The sequence below is a fragment of the Xenia sp. Carnegie-2017 genome, unplaced genomic scaffold, assembly GCF_021976095.1.
Source record: "Xenia sp. Carnegie-2017 unplaced genomic scaffold, XeniaSp_v1 HiC_scaffold_21, whole genome shotgun sequence".
NCBI classification, from domain to species: domain Eukaryota; kingdom Metazoa; phylum Cnidaria; class Anthozoa; order Malacalcyonacea; family Xeniidae; genus Xenia; species Xenia sp. Carnegie-2017.
The window spans coordinates 5396730-5416715 of record NW_025813484.1 but is presented as its reverse complement, the minus strand read 5'-3'; the positions used below and the strand labels follow the sequence as shown (position 1 = coordinate 5416715).

The 19986-nt window shown below is 32.9% G+C and overlaps 2 protein-coding genes across 9 annotated transcripts; both read left to right on the top strand.

Moving 5' to 3' along the window:
* Positions 1-973: 973 nt before the first annotated feature.
* LOC124443686 lies at positions 974-19299 on the top strand. 8 transcript variants are annotated; one of them, XM_046994177.1, is made up of 6 exons: positions 974-1010; positions 2015-2088; positions 15264-15323; positions 16094-17145; positions 18345-18596; positions 18993-19299. In XM_046994177.1, the coding sequence occupies exons 4-5, from the start codon at positions 16107-16109 to the stop codon at positions 18437-18439; spliced, it is 1134 nt and encodes a 377-aa protein (XP_046850133.1). In that variant the 5' UTR covers positions 974-1010; positions 2015-2088; positions 15264-15323; positions 16094-16106; the 3' UTR covers positions 18440-18596; positions 18993-19299. The 8 variants fall into 8 exon arrangements, 6 of the variants coding, with proteins under 6 accessions (XP_046850133.1, XP_046850131.1, XP_046850136.1 ...); XM_046994175.1 differs by having other exon boundaries at positions 2015-2093; XM_046994180.1 differs by lacking the exons at positions 18345-18596; positions 18993-19299 and adding an exon at positions 17852-18117 and having other exon boundaries at positions 2015-2093.
* LOC124444595 lies at positions 3027-6979 on the top strand. The gene is made up of 3 exons (XM_046995206.1): positions 3027-4068; positions 4855-5106; positions 6015-6979. The coding sequence occupies exons 1-3, from the start codon at positions 3027-3029 to the stop codon at positions 6977-6979; spliced, it is 2259 nt and encodes a 752-aa protein (XP_046851162.1).
* Positions 19300-19986: the final 687 nt, after the last annotated feature.

The following is a 19986-nucleotide window of genomic DNA, read 5'->3' as shown; positions in this document are numbered from 1 at the left end:
GGATCCCTTAAGTCTTAGAGAACTCAATGGACAGGTAACATGATCGTAGTTAATCATGTAAACGCCTAGAGTAATAACATGAGTATTACTTTATAACAGTGATTTACAAGACAGAGCAATTTCCCTTTCTCTATCTTTGTTAATTTATAATCATGTTGAAAATGAAATCGTTTGAATCATAAAGCTGAATCTTTTGTTTGGTAATACCGATTAACATTGCAATCTGACGTACACAACTGACTTACCGCTGACACCAATCAGTTGAATAACACAGTTAGAGGCGCGTGGGAGTGACTAGCAGCGCTATTTAATTAAACTGTGGAATTTATAGCCATTTATTCGCTCAGCTACCAAAGGATATATGACCATGGCAACACCGCTGGAGTTTGTAGCAGTCATTCCAGGTTCTTATTGCGTGTGATTCTTGTCGCAGCTAGAAATATGATGTCAATTAAGACATCTATTTCATCTATGTTGTTGTATTCAATGGCACAACGTGTTTCCTTCATGCACAGTAAATTCTTATTTGCCAGAACTATCTTCTTTGTTCCCGTGTCATCGGGGTCGATAACACAACTTAGTCACAAATAATGGAGTGGTTTCATGATTCTCATTCCAATCGTTAAAATGGTTGCTTTGAAACTTGAAAGTGTGCACGCAAGCATATTTTACAAAATTCTTCATACACAAGACAGCGTCTTCAGTATTGACGTTTCAACGAGTAATTTTGAAAAACATCTAATTATTTAGAATAAATGATATTTTTGTAGTTCCAATTTCTTTTGCTATCATGTGACAATACAGTTAAAAACATTAATGCATATGATTTCAAATTTTGTTTCACAATGTTGATATTCACAATGTAGAATATATAATGAGTGATTCTATATTGAATGAGCACAGGTTTTGTTATTTTAATGACATGCAAACAATTTTGCCACCTATAAATGTGCATTTTCAGTATTTTGATCTTATTGATTTTCGAAGTCAAACTTCGCCATAAAATTCAGGTAACATTTCTTATTATGTTGTAACGTTTTAAGATAATTCGTTATTTTCTATTTATATGAGCATTCAATGCAAGCATGTTGAATTATAATTCCTATTGCTACAATAACTGTATAATTTTAAAGCAAACACAACCACAGCTTTACTAGACTTTTTAATCATTTATAATTTTTAAGCTTCATTAACAGAAAAAGTATTGTAGAAGCTGAGAAAGTATTAGAAATTCTATACGCATTTTTGTGCATGTTTAAAAATAAAGTTCGAGTTGATGTATTAGGAAGAAAATTATAACAGTGTTGCAGAGGGTTAGCCTCCGTTTGTGCTAAAATTTTCGATATAAATCCACACATTATAAATCCACACAAGTAACATTTGTATTTCGTACATGATCTTATGCGAAGCTTGCATATGTATAATATCTTGACTGACTTTTGTTATGACGCTTTTTAAGGAACATCGTGAAATGTTGTGAAGAGTAGGATTATTCGTATGTTAAGTTCCACTTCAGTAGATTGCAATATACAATATCATAAAATTTTGGGTGTGAAACGTGTTGTTATGTATAATTAATATTTTTAAACAACATCTTAATAAGACTTTGTCTACGACCAATCTTCGCTGGTTGCAAATAATTTATGTTTTTAAAACATTGTGAAAGATAAAACATTGTTTTATCTTTCAACGTAGACGGACGCTTCACGCTACTGCACTCATTGAAAAATTGTGCAAAATTTGTCGTATAACGTCCCTCAGACCTGTGACACTGAAATTCCCGTATTCCTACAACACGAGTTTTTTGAGCATTCAAACAATCAGCGTCCGTATTTTCATAAGACTATTTCCTAATATCAAATTTTATATAATAAATGCATGAAATATTGAGTTGCTTTAGAGTATGGAAGGCTTTAGAAGGCCAAATTTTCATCTTGCCTTAGCGTTAGCGTATAACTCATAGCCTTTGCCTAAATATAAGTGCTTTAGTCTATTATAATTTAAATACCTTTAGAATTTCGTTGCTGGATAGTAGATACTTTGGAATTATTGCCATTTAATCGAGTCGGCATTTACGAAGAATTTTAGGTTAGGTAATGTACATTTGCTTATTTTAGTAAAATAGATAAACATTTTGTGAAAACATTCTTAAAATGAGCTTCATTCTTTAATTATATTTTAGCTATTCTGAATAATTTGAACTTTAACCACGACGTCCACGGGAAGGTACGCCGCTGTAAAGGTATTACTTACACACACACGATATCAAAATATGAGTAGCACATTTTTCTTGTGAAAGACTGCGTTTTTGTTGTATGTATACATAATATTTAAATGTTTAACGTAACTTTTGCAACATCTCACTTTATATGTTCATACTGCAAAAATTTGTGAAACGCGGAATTATTTCATAATATTTTTTCAAGTAGAATTGACAATATATGGAGTCTATTGTTGTGTGCTAAATGCTTACGTCTACTAACTGGTTCCTATTTCTATATTTTGTTGCATTTCGTGCCAAGAATTTTCATGTTTCATCGCATTAAATTAAACGCTCTGTTTGACTACAAAATCCCTCAATAACTATTTTTCTTATTTTTCAACGCTGTGATATAATTTTGAATTTCTAATATTGCACGAATTGAGTTCTCTCCGAATCGAACAACCTGATGAATTTCAATTTGATGAAATTGCTGCATCATGTGTATCAAATTTGCAGTAATATTGTGCTTTAATTTCTGAAAATGAATGCATAAAATATGTTTAATAAGGAGTGAGTGAGACGGGCCAGGTCAACAAATTTCGTCAATTGCAGTCGTCAAAAAAAACATTTTAGATTCTATTTAAATTGAAAAATATGCCAAATCTTGACTGTAGAAAATAGAAGACACACCTTAATTATCATAATGAATATTGATATGCTTGGAATGTCTATTTTGTAAATACATTAGATCCGCGGTGCAGAACAACAACGTTCAACACAGTTATTCAAACGAATTGTGTTTGGTTAAATTTTTGATAAAGAAATGGACAGTATCAACTCTTCTCAATTAAAGCCCATACCATCGTCTGAAAATGAAAGAATAAAAGAATTAAATGAGATCAAAATGAGTGGTGAAAATGCAGAAATAAATCCCAGGGCGTCACTTCTTTATTTTATAACTTCAAGTATGAAAATCCAACGCCATTCTAAATCTGCAATGATATTGCTTGTTGGAGGTAGTGGATGTGGTAAATCATCAACAATAAATCATTTACTGGACACTGGAGATGGAATTAGTGTTATTGAGACAAGTGATAACGAATCATCTACGAAAAAAACATCTGAGTATATTATTACTATTGACGAACCCAAGTATGAAGTGAGTGATTTAACCATGAGAATTATTGACACCCCTGGTTTAAATGATAGTGAGGGTGTTAAACAAGATGCATGTAATTTTGTATCTATAAAAAAATATTTGGAAACACATCCCGAATTTTCTTCGAAAACAAAGATTTATCCAAATCTTGTGTTCCTAGTTGACAGAGCCAGTAATAATAGAATAAAAGGAGTCATTAGCACACTTTCAAAATCCTTGAGAAGTATCAAGATGTTGAATATTGTTGACATCAGTCATCCAAATCTTGTTGTGATTTTAACACATGTTTGTTCAGTTGGCTACGCAAACCCGAAGAAATGGCAAGAAAGGATGCAAAAAATGAAAGAACGTGTGTCTGACATTGTTTTTGAAACTTTAGGTGTCAGAGCGCCAACTGTATTGATAGAAAATGATCCTTATGATGATTATGAACTAGAAAAGAAAGGAGAATTCACAATTCTTCCCAATGGTGAAAGACAACCTTTGAATTTATACAAAGCTTGCCTTGGCTTTCTCACAAAAAGCAAAGATGGAAACGATATCACAGATAAGTTTGGGCATATGGTGTTCAATGCTGCATTTACACGAAAGAAAAAAGAAAAACCATTAAAAGGTCATGAAGTTAAAGCTAAAGTAGCAAGTAAAGAGGAGTTATCAGAGGAGGAATGGAAACTTGCAAAAGATTTTACTGAAGCTGCTGCAGGAGGTAGGATTTGTAGTTTTTTTTTTCATTTTTATTTCTAGCTATTAATCTTTTTTAATAAAATATTATTACATCAGTGAACGTTTCACTGCATTATGTAAAATACTGATATCGGATCACGCATTTTTTCCATAAACGTTATTTCCCACATTTACAAATATTTTCTGGAAGCAAGATTTTTCTGTAGAGTACTAAATTAAAAAAAAATACAGCAATCTTCAAAATTTCTGATCAATAATAGGTTTCATTAAAATATGCATCTTATTTTTAACACATTCTTGTATTTAGAACTGTTGTTTTTTAGAAGTTAACTCTTGAAATAAGAAAAAACTTTTATAGCAAGAGCAAATAACTTTTTCCATGTTTCATTAACGTTAGAAGCTAGTATAGGTAATAAAATGCGTTGAAATTTTTTTCGATTGTGATTAGTTGACTGAATTGCAGCTCAATGTGAAAATGTGTAATTGCACAGCAGAAAAGCTGTAATTGCAATGTAAATACTATAACTTGCTTGGCTGAAGAACAGTGAAAGCCAAACAAACCTATTTCAATTAAAAAAAACATGGCAGCTGTTGTAAATAAACGAAGTAAACAAGATTTTCACAATTGCAATCGTTTTAAATTCAAGAATTACAAAAGAATACAAAACAGCAAGTAGCTACTGTTTTTTACAAGTATTACCACACTGCAATTACACATTTTCACTGTGCATTTACAGATAAACTGCACTGTATTCAACCAGTCACTGCTGAGAAGCACATTGTTACAATTGCAAGTTTTTGTTCAAAGGTTTACCCAACTCACTTGCCGAGCGTGCAATGCAGTATATTTCCGAGAACAGCATCAAGGACGAAACTGTAAAAAAAGAACTTTTTGGGCTGGTAGAAACTATGAATGCGATGGGATTGTCGGATGATTCAAAATTAAAGCGCACAACAATCAGTAAAATCAACCATTGTCATGACGACATTATCACCGAACATGGCCTTCAAATGTTGGAAAAGCAATTTAACATAAAATGTGCTGAGTCGTTTTTTTCGGGTATTTGGAAATTTTTCTAACTTATGGCGAGCATCAAAAGCATTATAATAGTCAATTCATAAATAATTGTGGCCAATCCACAGTGGCGTAATTGGGTGTTCAGGTGTCAAGTGACGGAGGCCCCGAGAATTAAGGGCCCCACAAAAATACAATATAAATTTATTAAATAAACAAAGTAAATTTATAGGACATCAACAACTACAACTTTGCAACTTTAGTATATATTGTCAATGAAATAGAAACATACATTTGTTGAGAAATCTTTACAATACTCTCAACAAAATAACATGCAGGGTATATTCGTGCACGAAAAAATATCGCGTTAGCTGTGATGTAAAAAAGAAAACACCTTAACTTATGCATCTGCTCTGTTGACATATTTTTTATAAAATTTTCTGTAATTTCCATAGCTACTTTGAAATAAAGGACCCGTGAAATAAAGATAGTTTAACATTTTTATCTCTCTAATCCTTTAACAAACCATTAAAAATGCAGTTTCTGCTGCTCTTTTGTTTTTTAGCTTCAATTTCTTTTTTTTGTTTCTAATTGTGCTGTGGATGCTAAAGAACTCATTCTAGCATAAAAATACGAGATTTTTGCTAAAACTATAGGATACTAAACATTTAAAATTGGCTACTTTTTTACAACGACTCTCTAGTTAACTATGCACGTAACATAGCCTTATGTTAAAAAAAACTCGCAAGTAGAGGAAATATAAATAAATGTGTACGATCATTCAACCTATTTTCTACTGGAACATAACGGGGGTAACAAAAGCTATATGACGGAGGAGCCCAAATGCTTGTATTACGCCACTGCTAATCCAAATCATTGCTTATAAAACACTTACTTCATCGTATTTGATGAATAAGCGTAATTTCTAAAAACTTGATTTTTCTTTCTTGTAGCTGAATTTATTGGTCAGGGATACAACCTTCTCACAGACGACTTTGTTTCTGCTCAGGTTTTAAAATTATCTCTCGTTGATAATAAACAATTTGGCTTGAGAATTCCTAAATTTGCACAAATATTGAAGACAAATGAAACTGTAGACAGCGAAGTACATTTACAACGGAATGAAAGTTACATTAAGTCGCGCCTTTCAGCCTTGGGGCTAAATGTGAACATGGCACCAAGTATATTAAAGATGGCTCCAGAATTTGATGTAAATTACAGCATGGAGCGTGAGGAAAATGACTCAAGATCTTCAACCAGTACAAAGATATTAAAAGAAGTAAGAATCGCAAAGATTAATGTTGATGAATTTGATTCGAAAAAAATTACTTTTGCTGATGAATTTCGTTCTGCTGTGGAAGAACTTCCAAGTGAAAATATCGAAAACGAGAAAGTGATGAAAAAGTTCATAAATTTTTTCAATAAATTTGGTCAGTTTGTCGTCACGTCTGCATATGTTGGGGGATCAGTTGAATGTGATAATTATAATGACATCATAGAATTGTCAAACCGAGATGAAAATTATGTTGGCGGTATTATTGGTGCAATTATTGTGAGACTTTGGGCTAAACGACAAACACCAGTGAATACAGAAAGCAACGGAGTCTTGAAAACTAGATCCACTAAATGGAGAGGTGGGCATGTAGACTTGCAAGTTGAAGAAAAATTCCATGAATGGAAAAAATCTGTTGCCAATGACCCAGTGCTTTTAAAACATAAATTAACATTGCAGCACATTCACACGTTAGTTGGAATGATTGATAAAAAGAAAGGGAATCTCGCCAAACAAGCTTTCGAAAAAATGTTTCAGATTGATACTTTAGATACTTTAAGTCTTTACGGTAATGATTCTTCAAAAGCAAATTCGGAGAAAAAGGAACTGAAGCAAGAAAAGCAGATTCTTCTAACACAAAGCTAAGTGAAGTTGAAGAACCGAGTTCTAGGGATTAAGGAAAATGTTCGACTACATCAAAACGTTTTCTCAACACTTGGTGATGCTATTAAAAATAAATTTGCTTGATTTAAAAAATAAGTCAAACTTCAAATGAAAAATTTGAAGCATCACTATTGCACTTTCACCGTTTAAATCTATTTTGTCTATTCGCTTTCAGTACATATTATTATAAACTACCTGTATTTAAATATTTAATTCACTCTGCAAAAAAGGCAATGAAAATGTAATAAATATGCCAAAACATGTATGTAATAAAACAATTTAGAAAAATTTGCGTTGATTTTAAATGTCTAATATAACTTTACACATCAACATAATTTTCGAAACTTTATTATAAGTAAACGTATGCTTTTATGGATATCAGTGATTAAATGTCCCACAAACCGAGGACATTTAATAAGCTTTCTGCCGGACGATTACTAATATCCCTTAATAAAACATGCGTTTACTCACAAAAAACCATACAAAACTCAAGGTCAAGGAACCAAAAAACTTGTGAAGTAAAGAATTAGAGGTAGATATCTTTACTGGATTTTTTGTTATTTTACCCAGATTACATTTTGCTACTACTGGTTTGACTCATAATATCATCATTTGCTTTTTTGTGACACATTTCATGATGACAAATAATCACGTCCAACTGTCCAAGACAGCTCTCTGACAAAATTGGCAACAATTTTAGCGATTACAATTGTATTGCTATTTTTGGGCAGACAGTTCGTGTTGATTGTTGTTACTTTTTTCTTGAAATATTTGCAAAAGATTATTTTTCCAACAATTCTACATGTGTTGATTGTCTAGACAATGATTAATCGAACGCTTGACAACTGATCACAAAATATTTAATTGTATTTCATGCTTCAAAAGTATACGCTAATCCCAAAGTACTGCACTGTATAATACAATCATCATTACCCAAAAACCGTAATAATACAGGCCCAAAGAATGACGCAAACAATGAGGTGAAAAACTAAAAAAAACTAAAGAAAGAATTAACTATAATGATTTGAGTTTTATCCATAACAAGGCTGGCTAGACCGCTGCACAAGAAAATAGGACGTTTCATTGCATATTGAACTCTGATGAAAAATTACATTTAATAAAACTTTAACCTTTGTTAAACTTATTGAGAACTGCACCGCGTTCTTCCTCCAATTCTTCTTTCATATAATGGTCGATTAACTTGTCGGCCATAATATTTTCTAAACTGAATCAGCGAACGGACTGGACAGTGGACCGGGATGGCCGAACTGGACCCAGTGAATGAACCATCTGGAGGGTGGGGGCGAAGGGAAAGTGTGGAGAATATTTTTGACATGTAATCCATGATGTAATCTAAACATTTCTGCTGTAATATAAAATTATGAAGTGGTTCATTGGTTGTGACAAATCCGATTGCGATTTTTTTTTGTGTTGACACGCAAAGCATTGGCTATTTTTGAAATGAGTTAAACTTGAGAAACGTATTCATATCTCGTATTTCTTGATTTAGGAACTACGCAGTGTGCAGTACATGGTGCAGTACCATTGAATTTAAAAAACATGGAACGCTTCCTGTAACAGGACGTCAGAATCGGGGGCTTAGGGGTGAGGCTGAAACCCCCCTCTCCACTTTTTGCAATGTGAAAAGAAGAAAGATATTTAGACTGAGTTAAAATTTTTGTTTAGAACTGTTCTGTAAGACATTATGGTAGAAATGAATACTTAGCCCCCACAATTCATATGTTGCTCCGCCGTCCATGTGTAGGAACCAAATGTTATACCCAGTCACGTGAGATTACAAGCGTGTGTAGTTCAATCAGTTTTCCATTCGCGAGAGAATCTCGAAACACTACACACGCGTGTCTGGGTGTAACCTTGCGTGTGTGGGTGTAAGATTTGGTTTCAATTATTTGCTTCTTCAGATAGCGTTCATGTATTTTAGTTCAATGTACAGTACCACTCGCACTGGCCATTTTCGAAATAACTTTTACAACAGTTCCCAGAGCTCTGGATCCCTTAAGTCTTACAGAACTCAATGGACAGGTAACATGATCGTAGTTGTTCATGTAAATGCCTATAGTAATAACATGAGTATTACTTTATAACAGTGATTTACAGGACAGAGCAATTTCCCTTTCCCTATCTTTGTTAATTTATAATCACGTTGAAAATGAAATCGTTTGAATCATAAAGCTGAGCCTTTTGTGTGGTAATACGGATTAACATTGCAATCTGACGTACCCAATAGACTTACCGCTGACACCAGTTGAATTACCGTTGAATAGCACAGTTAGAGGCGCGTGGGAGTGACTGGCAGCGCTATTTAATTAAACTGTGGAATTTATAGCCATTTATTCGCTCAGCTACCAAAGGATATATGACCATGGCAACACCGCTGGAGTTTGCAGCAGTCATGCGAGGTTCTTATTGCGTGTGATTCTTGTCGCAGCTAGAAATATGATGTCAATTAAGACATCTATTTCATCTATGTTGTTGTATTCAATGGCACAACGTGTTTACTTCATGCAAAGTAAATTCTTATTTGCCAGAACTATCTTCTTTGTTCCCGTGTCGTCGGGGTCGATAACACAACTTAGTCACAAATAATGGAGTGGTTACATGATTCTCATTCCAATCGTTAAAATGGTGGCTTTGAAACTTGAAAGTGTGCTTGCAAGCATATTTTACAAAATTCTTCATACACAAGACAGCGTCTTCAGTATTGACGTTTCAACGAGTAATTTTGAAAAACATCTAATTATTTAGAATAAATGATATTTTTGTTGTTCCAATCTCTTTTGCTATCATGTGACGATACAGTTAAAAACATTATTGCATATGATTTCAAAATTTGTTTCACAATGTTGATATTCACAATGTAGATTATATAATGAGTGATCCATATTGAATGAGCACAGGTTTTGTTATTTTAATGACATGCAAACAATTTTGCCACGTATAGATGTGCATTTTCAGGATTCTGTTCTTATTGCTTTTCAAGTCAAACTTCGCCATAAAATTCAGGTAACATTTCTTAACATGTTGTAACGTTTTAAGATATTTCGTTATTTTCTATTTATATGAGCATTCAATGCAAGCATGTTGAATTATAATTCCTATTGCTACAAATACTGTATAATTTTGAAGCAAATACAATCACAGCTTTACTAGATTTTTTAATCATTTATAATTTTTAAGCTTCATTAACAGAAAAAGTATTGTCGAAGCTGAGAAAGTATTAGAAATTCTATACGCATTTTTGTGCATGTTTAAAAATAAAGTTCGAGTTGATATATTTTGTGTTGCAGAGGGGTAGCCGCCGGTTGCGCTAAAATTTTCGATATAAATCCACACCAGCAATATTTGTATTTCGTACATGATCTTATCCGAAGCTTTCATATGTATATCTTGACTGACTTTTGTTATGACGCTTTTTAAGGAACGTCGTAAAATGTTGTGAAGAGTAAGATTATTCGTATGTTAAGTTCCACTTCAATAGATTGCAACATACAATATCATAAAATTTGGGTGTGAAACGTGTTGTTATTTATAGTTGAAATTTTTAAACAACATCTTAATAAGACTTTGTCTCCGACCAACCTTCGCTGTTTGATCGTGACTAAAACACCACACGAGTACATACGAGTACATACGAGTACATACGAGTAACATACGAGTACATACGAGTGACATACGTGTACATACGAGTAACATACAAGTACATACGAGTAACATACGAGTGACATACGACTATTTTCTGGTCAACAAATGAGAAACAACACAATTTCTTCAATACATTGATATTTGCGTTTATTTTTCCTTTTATTTGTGTGGACTTTAGGGCAACCAATTGATGGATTTAAATGCTGAAAAGGTATTTTACTTTCATACTACATTCATTTGTATGTTTTAGTTGAATTTGTTATAGATATTTTGTCGATGCGATTTGCCAGTATTTGAGCGCTTTTTGACACACTTTCACCTAGGAAATACATATTTATGAAAGCGATTAAATAAACAACGTATAAATAATGCTTTCAAAACGTGCTATATGAAATAAATGTACATTATATATATTTGAATTAAATGAGAGTTGCACTGTGTTACGTATAGTCCTGAGACGGACTGTTGTTGTTGACTGACGTTTCGACAACCTTAGCGGTAGTCATCTTCAGAGTCAAAATGAATGTATAATCGCTTTCATAAATATGTATTTCCTAGGAGGAAGTGTGTCAAAAAGAGCTCAAATACTGGCAAATCGCATCGACAAAATATCTATAACAAATTCAACTCAAACATACAAATGAATGTAGAATGAAAGTAAAATACCTTTTCAGCATTTAAATCCATCAAATGGTTGCCCCAAAGTCCACACAAATACAAGGAAAAATAAACGCAAATATCAATGTATTGAAGAAATTGTGTTGTTTCTCATTTGTTGACCAAGAGCCGGTTGTATAAAGCTCTTAACTACTTTTTAACTACACTTTTTGCAGTTAAAAAGTAGTTAAATTTAACCACGCTGTTAAGTCGGTTGTATAAAAAAGTAGTTAGCGCTAACTGCAGTTAAAAGGTAGTTAAAGTTAACTCTGCTATGGAGCATAGTTAACTTTTCAAAACACAGTTAAATATGGCGGCTTACCTTCTCAAAGACAATTATGGGCGAGATGTTGTTGATCAACAAGGTTTTACCTTGAGTTTTTAATCACATATGTATCTTCCATGGCAAAGGCTTTTAGGATAAGAGCTTTATGGACAATTTACTACATTCGTCAGTGCTGTAAACACCCCAAGTTTTGCTGACGAAAAACAGCCAACAATTTATCCGCGTAACAAATCCTTTTTTACACAAGAGAAATTGCATTTTGTATTATCTTTCTTGCGTCCGGTAGCTCTGCAACTCATAAACGAGACTCTCAATTGAGATAGAGCCACTTCTTTAAGATTAGTGCACATAACTCGCTGACATTGTCTTACAACCACGTACAATTCGTTCAATGACAAAAAAAAGAAAGAATGTTTATCGAGCATTGAACCCTATTGCCTTTGGATGTATCAAATGCTCAAATTGCGGGGTTTTCCCTATGCATTTTGCTTGATTGAATATCATATGCATCATATAAACTTATTGCTCCATGGAAAATAAACTAGATTATGTTAAAACAAAGAGGTACTACAGTATAAATGTTGTGCTAAATATACCAATGATAATACATATAGATACATGAACGTTACAACAGTTTTAATTCATGACTACTCTGTTGTGTATCAGCTGCATGAGGTACAATGAACTTAGTGTTTTAAATACATAAAACATTTCATTAGCATGCATGGTGTAGGTATATATTGCTTGATATATGTACATTATCCATTGCACATGGTTTATAGCACAAGCAGAAAATATACATGACAGTCAATTAGTGGGTTTCATTGATATTTCATCATATATTTCCTATGTAAAAATGTTTATTTTTAATGTACATACATTCTTGGCTGCCAATATTTTTCTAAGAAGCAGAAAGCTCTAGCTGCTGTTTGATGATTTAAAAAATATGAAAAAAATTAAAACTCCCAAGCTTTAGACAAAAATAGGCTAATAAATAACAAAGGCATAAATAAAAGTTTCATAGCTAAGGCTCATTAACAAATACCCAAGAGTTTTATAACTCAGTTTTGCAAGGCAGAATAAGAACAAATAAGTATTTTGTGTATAGCTGTGAATATAACATGTCACAAGCAGAGAAAAGACAGTTGCTGGATTACATGGCTACTAACTATGATGACTCAAAGAAATGTTTTCTAATAATAAAAAAGTCCATCACTGTCATCTTTACAAATATGTGTGACTTATGTCTGTACAGACACATTTCTTTCAAGCATTTTACTCAGCTGTTATAAAGAGAAACGAAACTACCTTTTCCTTTGTTACCCTCAATCTCTCAGTTTTAAATTCTGTAAGAGCAAGGCCATTTAAATATTTAAATCCTTGCACATAAAACACAATATGAATCAATTTGAGAAGAGTTCAATGTTTCGTTTGCCCAAGTCCATTATATACCATAGGTACTTGAAATAAAGCAGTCCTTGCCGAGACTCATATCATTCATCAACATCGTACTGTATTACACAGAAGATAAGGGTCGATTTTCTTGAGAAAAGTCCAAAGTATATGCTACAATTTAATTCGGTTACCATGTCACCGTGAATTATTTATTAAATTTTCTTTTCGCATCATCAACATCCGTAAAAACGACAATACTTTGCCATATTTTAAAATTTTTACATAAGCCAAGAGATTTTTCTTGATTTTGAAGTCATTTTATAGTTCACTTGCCCGCCATTACAAAGATAAATTGATTTAACTTTATGTCATTTAACGTAAACAACACTCCACGCAATTTCAACGCAAGTTAACTACGCAGTTACTTAACTATCCGACAAACTACGTTTTGTGCAACGCAGTTAAGCCGAGCAGTTAAGTTACTACAGTTAAGGAGTTAACTACGGTAGTTAGCGTTAACTATAGTTAAAGTTAACTACGTTTTTATACAACCGGCCCCAGAAAATAGTCGTATGTCACTCGTATGTACTCGTATGTTACTCGTATGTACTTGTATGTTACTCGTATGTACTCGTATGTACCTCATATGTACTCGTATGTTACTCGTATGTACTCGTATGTACTCGTATGTACTCGTGTGGTGTTTTAGTCACGATCCAAATTATGCACAATTATTTAATGAGTGTCGCGTGAATCGTCCGTCTACGTTGAAAGATAAAACAAAGTTTTATCTTTCACAATGTTTTAAAAACATAAATTATTTGCAAACAGCGAGATCGTGACTAAAACACCACACGAGTACATACGAGTACATACGAGTACATACGAGTAACATACGAGTACATACAGTGACATACGTGTATACAGTAACATGTACATACGAGTAACATACGAGTGACATACGACTATTTTCTGGTCAACAAATGAGAAACAACACAATTTCTTCAATACATTGATATTTGCGTTTATTTTTCCTTGTATTTGTGTGGACTTTGGGGCAACCATTTGATGGATTTAAATGCTGAAAAGGTATTTTACTTTCATTCTACATTCATTTGTATGTTTGAGTTGAATTTGTTATAGATATTTTGTCGATGCGATTTGCCAGTATTTGAGCTCTTTTTGACACACTTCCTCCTAGGAAATACATATTTATGAAAGCGATTATACATTCATTTTGACTCTGAAGATGACTACCGCTAAGGTTGTCGAAACGTCAGTCAACAACAACAGTCCGTCTCAGGACTATACGTAACACAGTGCAACTCTCATTTAATTCAAATATATATAATGTACATTTATTTCATATAGCACGTTTTGAAAGCATTATTTATACGTTGTTTATTTAATCGCTTTCATAAATATGTATTTCCTAGGTGAAAGTGTGTCAAAAAGCGCTCAAATACTGGCAAATCGCATCGACAAAATATCTATAACAAATTCAACTAAAACATACAAATGAATGTAGTATGAAAGTAAAATACCTTTTCAGCATTTAAATCCATCAATTGGTTGCCCTAAAGTCCACACAAATACAAGGAAAAATAAACGCAAATATCAATGTATTGAAGAAATTGTGTTGTTTCTCATTTGTTGACCAGAAAATAGTCGTATGTCACTCGTACGTACTCGTATGTTACTCGTATGTACTTGTATGTTACTCGTATGTACACGTATGTCACTCGTATGTACTCGTATGTTACTCGTATGTACTCGTATGTACTCGTATGTACTCGTGTGGTGTTTTAGTCACGATCGCAAAATTTGTCGTATAACTTCTCTCAGACTTGTGACACTGAAATTCCCGTGTTCCAACAACACGAGTTTTTTGAGCATTCAAACAATTAGCGTCCGTATTTTCACAAGACTATTTCCTAGTATCAAATTTTATATGATAAATACATGAAATATTGAGATGCTATAGAGTATAGAAGGCTTTAGAAGGCCAAATTTTCATCTTGCCTTAGCGTTAGCGCATAACTCATAGCCTTTGCCTAAATATAAGTGCTTTAGTCTATTATAATTTAAATACCTTTAGAAATTCGTTGCTGGATAGTAGATACTTTGGAATTTTTGCCATTTAATTGAGTCGGCATTTACGAAGAATTTTAGGTTAGGTAATGTACATTTGCATATTTTAGTAAATAGATAAACATTTTGTGAAAACATTCTTAAAATGAGCTTCATTCTTTAATTATATTTTAGCTATTCTGAATAATTTGAACTTTAGCCACGACGTCCACGGGAAGGTACGCCGCTGTAAAGGTATTACTTACACACACAATATCAAAATATGAGTAGCACATTTTCCTTGTGAAAGACTGCGTTTTTGTTGTATGTATACATAATATTTAAATGTTCAACGTAAGTTTTGCAACATCTCACTTTACATGTTCATACTGCAGAAATTTGTGAAACGCTGAATTATTTCATACTATTTTTTCAAGTAGAATTGACAATATATGGAGTTTATTGTTGTGTGCTAAATGCTTATGTCTACTAACTGGTTCCTATTTCTATATTTTGTTGCATTTCGTGCCAAGAATTTTCATGTTTCATCGCATTAAATTAAACGCTCTGTTTGACTACAGAAATCCCTCAATAACTATCTTTCTTATTGTTCAACGCTGTAGTATAATTTTGAATTTCTAATATTGCACGAATTGAGTTCTCTCCGAATCGAACAACCAGATAAATTTCAATTTGATTAAATTGCTGCATCATGTGTATCAAATTTGCAGTAATATTTTGCTTTAATTTCTGAAAATGAATGCATAAAATATGTTTAATAAGGAGTGAGTGACGGGCCAGGTCAACAAGTTTCGTCGATTGCAGTCGTCAAAAAAAAACATTTTAGATTCCATTCAAATTGAAAAAATATGCCAAATCTTGACTGTAGGAAATCAAAGGCACACCTTAATTATCATAATGATAATTGATATGCTTGGAATGTCTATTTTGTAAATACATTAGATCTGCGGTGCAGAATAACAACGTTCAACACAGATATTTAAACGAATGGTATTTTTGTTAAGTTTTGATAAGGAAATGGACAGTACCAACTCTTCTCAATTAAAGCCCATACCATCGTCCAAAGAAGAAATAATGGCAGAATTAGATGAGATCAAAATGAGTGGTGAAAATGCAGAAATAATTCCCAGGGCGTCACTTCTTTATTTTATAACTTCAAGTATGAAAATCCAACGCCATTCTAAATCTGCAATGATATTGCTTGTTGGAAGTACTGGATCTGGTAGATCATCAACAATAAGTCATTTACTGGACACTGGAGATAAAATTAGTGTTATTGAGACAAGTAATTATGAATTATCTACGAAAAAAACATCTGAGTATATCATTACTCTTGACGAACCAAAGTATGAAGTGCGTGATTTAGTTTTGAGTGTTATTGATACACCTGGCTTCAACGATGGCGATGGCGTTAAACAAGATGTGTGCAATTTTGTATCTGTGAAAAAATACTTTGAAACACATCCCGAATTTTCTTCGAAAACAAAGATTTATCCAAATCTTGTGTTCATAGTTGACAGAGCCAGTAATAATAGAATGAAAGGAGTCAATAGCACACTTTCACGATCCTTGAGAGGTATCAAGATGTTAGATGTTGTTGACATCAGTCATCCAAATCTTGTGATTTTAACACATGCTTGTTCTGTTGGCCACGCAAACCCGAAAAAATGGCAAGAAAGTATGCAAAAAAAGAAAGAACTTGTGTCCGACATTGTTTTTGAAACTTTAGGTGTCAGTGCGCCAACTGTATTGATAGAAAATGATCCTTATAATGATTATGAACTTGAAAAGGATGGAGATTTCACAATTCTTCCCAATGGTGAAAGACAACCTTTGAATTTATACAAAGCTTGCCTTAGCTTACTCACAAAAAGCAAAGATGGAAACGATATCACAGATAAGTTTGGGCATATGGTGTTCAATGCTGCATTTACACGAAAGAAAAATGAAAAACCATTAAAAGGTCATGAAGTTAAAGCCAAAGTTGCAAATAAAGAGGAGTTATCAGATGAGGAATGGAAACTCGTAAAAGATTTTACTGAAGCTGCTGCAGGAGGTAGGATTTGTAGTTTTTTTTTCATTTTTATTTGTAGCTATTAATTTTTTTTAATAAACGTTATTTTCCACAGTTACAAATATGTTCTGGAAGCAAAATTTTTCTGTAGAGTACTAAATTAAAAAAAATACATCAATCTTCAAAATTTCTGATCAAGAATACGTTTCATTAAAAGATGCATCTTATTTTTAACACATTCTTGTATTTAGAACTGTTGTTTTTTAGAAGTTAACTCTTGAAATAAGAAAAAACTTTTATAGCAAGAGCAAATAACTTTTTCCATGTTTCATTAACGTTAGAAGCTAGTATAGGTAATAAAATGCGTTGAAATTTTTTTCGATTGTGATTAGTTGACTGAATTGCAGCTCAATGTGAAAATGTGTAATTGCACAGCAGAAAAGCTGTAATTGCAATGTAAATACTATAACTTGCTTGAAGAACAGTGAAAGCCAAACAAACCTATTTCAATTAAAAAAAACATGGCAGCTGTTGTAAATAAACGAAGTAAACAAGATTTTCACAATTGCAATCGTTTTAAATTCAAGAATTACAAAAGAATACAAAACAGCAAGTAGCTACTGTTTTTTACAAGTATTACCACACTGCAATTACACATTTTCACTGTGCATTTACAGATAAACTGCACTGTATTCAACCAGTCACTGCTGAGAAGCACATTGTTACAATTGCAAGTTTTTGTTCAAAGGTTTACCCAACTCACTTGCCGAGCGTGCAATGCAGTATATTTCCGAGCAAATAACTTTTTCCATGTTTCATTAATGTTAGAAACTAGTATAGGTAATAAAATACGTTGAAATTTTTTTCAATTGTGATTAGTTGACTGAATTGCAGCTCAATGTGAAAATGTGTAGTTGCACAGCAGAAAAGCTGTAATTGCACTGTAAATACTATAACTTGCTTGGCTGAAGAACAGTGAAAGCCAAAAATTTTTATTTCAATTAGAAAAAACAAACATGAAAGCAGTTGTAAATAAAAGAACAAACAAGATTTTCACGATTGCATTCGTTTTATTTTCAAAATTACAAAGAATGCAAAACAGCAAGTAGCTACTGCTTTTTTACAAGTATTACCACACTGCAATTACACATTTTCACAGTGCAATTACAGATAAACTGCACTGTATTCAACCAATCACTGCTGAGAAGCACATTGTTATAATTGCAAGTTTTTCTTCAAAGATTTAACCAACTCACTTGCCGAGCGTGCAAAGCAGTATATTTCCGACAACAACATCCAGGACGAGTCTGTAAAAAAAGAACTTTTTGGGCTGTAGGAAACTATGAATGCGATGGGATTGTCGGATGATTCAAGATTGAAGAGCACAACAGTCGTTCAAATCAACTATTGTCATGACGACATTATCACCGAACACGGCCTTCAAATGTTGGAAAAGAAGTTTAACTTAAAATGTGCTGAGTCGCTTTATTTGGGTATTTAAAATTTTTTTATCTTATGGCGAACATAAAAAGCATAATAATAGTCAATTCATAAATAATTGTGGCCAATCCACAGTGGCCTAATTGCGTGTTTTAGTGTCAATTGAAGGGGACCCCGAGAATTAAGGGCCTCAAACAAGAAATACCAAATAAATTTATTAAATAAACAAAGCACATTTATAGGACATCAACAACTACAACTTTGCAATTTTAGTATATTGTCATTGAAAGAGAAACATACATTTGTTAAGGAATCTTTACAATACTCTAAACAAAATAAAATGCAGGGTATATTCGTGCACGAAAAATATCGCGTTAGCTTTGATACTTACTTCATCGTATATGATGAATAAGCGTAATTTCTGAAAACTTGATGTTTCTTTATTGTAGCTGAATTTATTGGTCAGGGATACAACCTTGTCACAGACGACTTTGTTTCAGCTCAGGTTTTAAAATTATCTCTCGTTGATAATAAACAATTTGGCATTAGAATTCCTGAATGTGCACAAATATTGAAGACAAATGAAACTGTAGACAGCGAAATACATTTACAACGGAATGAAAGTTCCATTAAATCGCGCCTTTCAGCCTTGGGGCTAAATGTGAACATGGCACCAAGTATATTAACGATAGCTCAAGAATTTGATGTAAATTACAGCATGAAGCGTCAGGAAAATGACTCAAGATCTTCAACCAATACAAAGATATTAAAAGAAGTAAGAATAGCAAAGATAAATGTTGATGAATTTGATTTGGAAAATATTGTTTTGCTGAGGACTTTCAGTCTGCTGTGGAAAAGCTTCCAAGTGAAAATATCGAAAACGAGAAAGTGATGAAGGAGTTCAAAATTTTTCAACAGATTTGGTCATTTTGTCGTCACGTCTGCATATGTTGGGGATTAGTTGAATGTGATAATTATAATGACATCATAGAATTGTCAAACCAAGATGAAAATAATGTTGGCGGTAGTACTGGTGCATATATTAAGAGAATTTTTGCTAAACGACAAACATCAGTGAATACAGAAAGCAACAAAGTCTTAAATATTACATCCACTAAATGGAGAGGTGGGCGTGTAGACTTGCAAGTTAAAGAAAAATTCCATGAATGGAAAAGATCTGTTGCTAATGATCCAGTGTTTTTAAAACATAAATTAACATTGCAGCACATTCATACGTTAGTTGGAATGATTGATAAAAATAAAGGAAATCTTACCAAACAAGCTTTCGAAAAATGTTTCAGATTAATACTTCAAGTCTTTACAGTGATGATTCTTCAAAAGCAAATTCGCGAATGGAGAGAAAGAAACTGTAGCAAGAAAACACAAGGGAAGCTCAACGTGAAGAACCGAGTTCTGGAAGATTGAGAAAATGCTCAAACGAAT

What these genes read in the sequence shown, in the direction of transcription:
- LOC124444595 (XM_046995206.1), top strand. Translation starts at nt 3,027, where the DNA reads ATGGACAGTATCAACTCTTCTCAATTAAAGCCCATACCATCGTCTGAA. An exon ending in TACTGAAGCTGCTGCAGGAG is followed by an intron (nt 4,069 to 4,854) that starts GTAGGATTTGTA and finishes TTTTGTTCAAAG; the next exon opens with GTTTACCCAACTCACTTGCC. An exon ending in TGCTGAGTCGTTTTTTTCGG is followed by an intron (nt 5,107 to 6,014) that starts GTATTTGGAAAT and finishes TCTTTCTTGTAG; the next exon opens with CTGAATTTATTGGTCAGGGA.
- LOC124443686 (XM_046994177.1), top strand. Translation starts at nt 16,107, where the DNA reads ATGGACAGTACCAACTCTTCTCAATTAAAGCCCATACCATCGTCCAAA. An exon ending in TACTGAAGCTGCTGCAGGAG is followed by an intron (nt 17,146 to 18,344) that starts GTAGGATTTGTA and finishes TTTTCTTCAAAG; the next exon opens with ATTTAACCAACTCACTTGCC.